Source organism: Aptenodytes forsteri, unplaced genomic scaffold (genome assembly GCF_000699145.1).
Source record: "Aptenodytes forsteri isolate BGI_AS27 unplaced genomic scaffold, ASM69914v1 Scaffold17, whole genome shotgun sequence".
Classification (NCBI taxonomy): domain Eukaryota; kingdom Metazoa; phylum Chordata; class Aves; order Sphenisciformes; family Spheniscidae; genus Aptenodytes; species Aptenodytes forsteri.
In genome coordinates, this window is record NW_008795027.1 from 333,951 (window position 1) to 338,879 (window position 4,929).

Here is a 4,929-nt window from a genome sequence, read left to right on the forward strand (position 1 = left end):
CCCCAAAACTGAGCCCTGGGGAACACCACTTGTGACCAGCCGCCAACTGGATTTAACTCCATTCACCACAACTCTTTGGGCCCGGCCATCCAGCCAGTTTTTCACCCAGTGAAGAGTACACCCGTCCAAGCCATGAGAAGCCAGTTTCTCCAGGAGAATGCTGTGGGAGATGGTGTCAAAGACTTTACTAAAGTCCAGGTAAACAACATCCACAGCCTTTCCCTTGTCCACTAAGCAGGTCATCTTGTCATAGAAGGAGATCAGGTTGGTCAAGCAGGACCTGCCTTTCATAAATCCATCCTTTCATCCAGTTAAAATTTCCTTATATGCTAATGTGCCAGGATGCCCAAAGCTTTGTTGGTTTATTTTTTTTTTAAGTCAACAGTCTGTTTTCTACTCATCTGCTATTTTTACCAGAAGCTTAAATTCGTATTGGGCAACTAGTGAACTGGCAGGCTCATAATACCACACACGGGGGAAAACAAACTTACATGAATTTCAAGTGCATGTGCATGTTGTGCAGACTACTTAGGAGGCTGTTTTATTGGATGTTATTTTTGCTGACTTTATTAAACACTTAAGAGAAAAAGATGTTTTTTGTTTAGAATTTCTCTTCCACCCCCCTACACACTCGGGTAAGAACTGGGAAAGCTTCAATCACACAGTTGAATCACCTAGAAAGTACTTCTAGTAAAACAAGAAAGACCAGACTTGACAGTGCTGTTATTTCTAAGATTTGAAATACAAATCTTCAGCCCTAATTCATGCCACAAAAATGGATATAAAACTCCATATTCTGTCCTCATATTTAAAGATCACCTTTAAAGCCAGAACCTTTGAAATGGACCTGTGATATCCCTTCCCTTTCTATACTGAAAGGGATCACAAACACCTGGGAGCCGCAAGCACTGAAGAATATAGTAGCAAACAAAAAGGCTTACAACTACAGTTCCTGCTGTTGGGATCCAAGGTATAATGAGCAGCACAGCCACACCTAAATCCATTTGGTATGGCAAGGCACAAGTGACCACAATGGCCATTATTTTGCACACAATCATTCAAGCCATCCTGACGTGAAGAATGGAAGACCAATATATCCATCACAAAATCCAGATGGCCCTGAATAAGTGTCCTGTTCTTCCCACTGGTCTTGTCTGCTCTTTCTATGCTGTGAAGATTCCAGTCTGTCCAGTAGATGTAGTCACTGTATTGGGTTAATCCAAATGGATGAGGTAGATCATCTGCTATGATTTCTCGTTCTTGTCCTGCAAAAATAAGGATAATCAACTGAAGGACAATTCCCGAGTCATGAAATGAAGAGTGTGACTGGCATCAAGAAAAAGTTTTTCCTTCCCTTTTTAAATAAAACCTCATGTCTCAAGTCAGCATCATGGGATTCATTATTAAGCAGTATCTGCTCAAGAGGTAACCTAAACACTTGCATTCAAAAACCTTATCCCGATACCCTATTGCCTACAGAGCAATTTGAAACTGTGCCAGTGTACTGTCATTTAAATAAATACTACTCTATATGTCTCATGCTTATCATCCCAAATAGATATTGGAAAACATATTCAAGAATACTATCGGCTCCAGGAATCACTTAGGCCAATAAAAAACTCAATTAATATATATGAAAGCAACAACATACAACAAACTTGAGATTCACAGAGAAACAGCTATGAGAAATTACGGTGTTTCACTCAAGAAACACAAATCTTTTGCAGTGCAATTTAACATACAGCTACCCCAAGAGATTAGGAAACCATTTGTTTGGCAGAAATCCCAATACTCCCACACTCAGTGGCTCAGTTAGCAACATTCACAACAGATTTAACACCTTCTAGAGCATTAGATGGCCTCTGCCAGAGATGCACTACTGAAGTAATAAAGTCTTACTGTAAATCACCTTCCTAAACATTTTCAAGCATAAACCTCTATGAATCCCTGCCACTTTACATCAAATGAAGATGTAGCCTTCATCAGAATCATCTCCTCCTGCCTCAAACAAATGTCCAATGTTAGATTCTACAGAACACCTCATTTTTCTTCCCCCGCCCTACTTTCCATCATGCCCTCTTCCATTTGGCCAAGACTAGAGAAGGAATGAAAAAACCAAAAACTAGGACATGAAGCCACTTCCCTATAAACCACCAGAACTAAATACAGAGGCAACCTTCCCAACTACTTTTAGGCATCTAAAGCGTCCAAGTTAGGGGCACAGATACCCTGCACACTCTCAGGTACTTCTTAGAGCAATTCTGGTCCACAGTGATGAACTCAGGGGATAGGCTCTTTTGAAGGAAGCAGATAAGCTGTCTAATTGAATTTTGATAGTTGGTAGATGGAGGAAAATCTCCCAAAAATCTTCCTGCTGGGTAATGTTTATAATGCTCAAGATTAAGCTGGGACAGCATTCGTTCATCCACTTAAGAGTGCTTTATTCATTGCTGGTGGGGTAGACTCTATCAGCAACACTCATTCAGATCTGTCCTGGCAAGGAGACCGGCACTGCATAACGTAGGCCAAGTCTAATAACATTTCCTTAACTGTTGAGCCCACTTGCTAGAAGTCTACCTCAGTCTTTATAATCTGCTAACTAAAAAGACATCATACGACATTGTTAGCTTCAGCGCTCATCCTTCTACCTTCTCACCACAAATAAATGCTAACAGTAGGTTCAGCTTTAGAACCAGTTTAATTTACCACAGATGATTTCAATATTGTGTTTCTTCTCAATGCCACAATCAGTTTCTAGTTCAAGCTTGCCTCCAGCTATTTTGTTTCTCTAAGTATAATGCAGAAGCTTAGTGAGAGCTTTGATGGAACATGCCCTCTGGATAGAAAAAACCCAACTCTAGATAAAGAAACAATCTTACTGCAATTTCTAAACAGTAACATCTATTCAGTAGTTGTCATCCCAAAGCAACAAATACAAGAAATGCAGAATCAGTGATAGCCTCAGAATCCAAAACTGCATCACTCTCTCTGTTTTCCTGAGCTTAGTAGAATCTCTATACTCTGAAGATATGCACACACAATAACACCTTAAAAAAAAAAGTCTCACTCTAATGGTAGCAGATTAGAGTGAGATTTAATTTTGACAGATTAAAACAAAACAAAAAAAGTTGCAGGGAAATTATATATGTTATCAATCAAGAGCATTGCTGTAACAATCCTGTATGAGTTTGCTTAAATACCATATGTTCTGCTACATAAACTTTGATTTTTACATTGGAATCCCAGAGGCATTAATTCCCATCTCACGAAGGTCTCTCCTTGGAAATGGAACAGGGATAGGATGTCAGGTCAGGAACTTCTGGATTCCATTTCTGATCCTATCATTGATTCACTGTGTGGCATTTGGAAACTTAATAAGTTTCTGTTTTCTCAAAAAGGAATTCATATCTGCTTCAGCTAAAACCTGGAAGACCATTTAATATTTACAAAACATCTGGACCATACAAAAGCTCTATGTCAGCTGCAAAACTCCCTTCTTTTATCCAGTTAATTATCATGTCAATATCAATGTGCAAGTTTAGTAAATCTTAGCACACCCCTTGTATGTATAAACAAAATTCCAGTGGAAGATATGAAAATGTGTAAAGTTGTGTACAAAACATGTTATGATACGCTGCAGAAGTAGCTGCACAACCATTCAGACTACAGGAAATGCAAGCAGTATTTTGGTTTTGAACTAATACAACTAGTCTGAAGCTGGAAACAGAGATAATACTTCAACAGAAAATTAGTATCCAGACTGAAAAGTCAGGGGTGGTTTACAGTGAACCTATAAGTTGTCCTCACTTTGAGAAACTCAGAGGTCATCTCTGCTTTTGTAAAACACAGGCAGTTTCATATCCATACAGAGAAATGACATCATATCTCACCATCATTATAAATCATCATATGGTTATTAATTTAGGAAGCTTTTTTTAATCTCCTTAAACATTTAACTCTCCATTTCCTCTCGTAAGAAAAATGTACACACAGATTTAATATCAATTATATTATTCCAATTTCATATTATTCAATTGCTTTACTATGGTCAGTGCATATTTCTGTACTGGCTGGTGTAATATAACACTAGATTACCTAGCATATTTGACGACTCAATCATGCTTGTGTCTAAGTCAGTCCAGTATAGCCTTTGGTCCGTGTAATCAATAGTGAGGTCATTGGCACGACCCACTTTATCCACCAAAGTGATGCTGTTTGTTCCATCCATATATGCTCGAACAATCCTAGGTTTACCTCCCCATTCAGTCCAGTACATGTATCTGCAATGAGAAGTGGAACAAAAAGAGTACATCAGCTAGGTAAGATTGTGTTTAGCTGCATGCTTTGATTTTTCTAAATTTATTTTCAGTTCTTTAAAAAAAAAAAAAAAAAAAGGAATAACCCATGTGGTTATGTGCAGTATTACACTACTTTTTTAGACAAAGGCAGAAAAACATGATTGACAATTCTTAATTTTTCATTGTAACCCATAGGGTTGTGGAACGTTTATCGTCTTTTCAAAGACACTGAAGAAATGGAGCTATATAAACTGCCAATTAGCTTGTCACGTACAAGAATATGCACACAAAGCTTTGAAAACAACACTGCCCCTTACCCTTTGGTAGGATCAAGAGCCAGAGACCTTGGGTTGTCCAAGTCCTTCCACACAAGGACTTGCCTATACTGTCCATCCAGGCGGGCTACTTCAATGCGATTTGTTCCAGTATCTGCCCAGTAGAGGTTCTTTCCCATCCAGTCTACAGCCATTCCCTCAGGATAATCTAGCCCAAACTCAATCACATGTTCAACAGAGCTCCCATTCATGAAAGCTCGGCTTATGGTCTGGAAAGCAATTGTGTAGAAATATTACAGCATTTATGGATACCCCACTGAAGTAAAAAGGAATAAGAAATTTTATATTATTTATAT

At 38.6% G+C, this 4,929-nt stretch overlaps 1 protein-coding gene across 1 annotated transcript in view; it reads right to left on the bottom strand.

Moving 5' to 3' along the window:
- LRP5 (LDL receptor related protein 5) overlaps positions 1-4,929 on the bottom strand; it is a 128,441-nt gene that overhangs the window by 30,885 nt on the left and 92,627 nt on the right. Inside the window, exons 9-11 of the mRNA XM_009275996.2 lie at positions 4,616-4,842; positions 4,096-4,280; positions 942-1,265 (exon numbers count right to left, since the gene is read on the bottom strand). Of these exons, the coding sequence (XP_009274271.1) occupies positions 942-1,265; positions 4,096-4,280; positions 4,616-4,842 (736 nt within the window). The remainder of the gene's footprint in view (positions 1-941; positions 1,266-4,095; positions 4,281-4,615; positions 4,843-4,929) is intronic.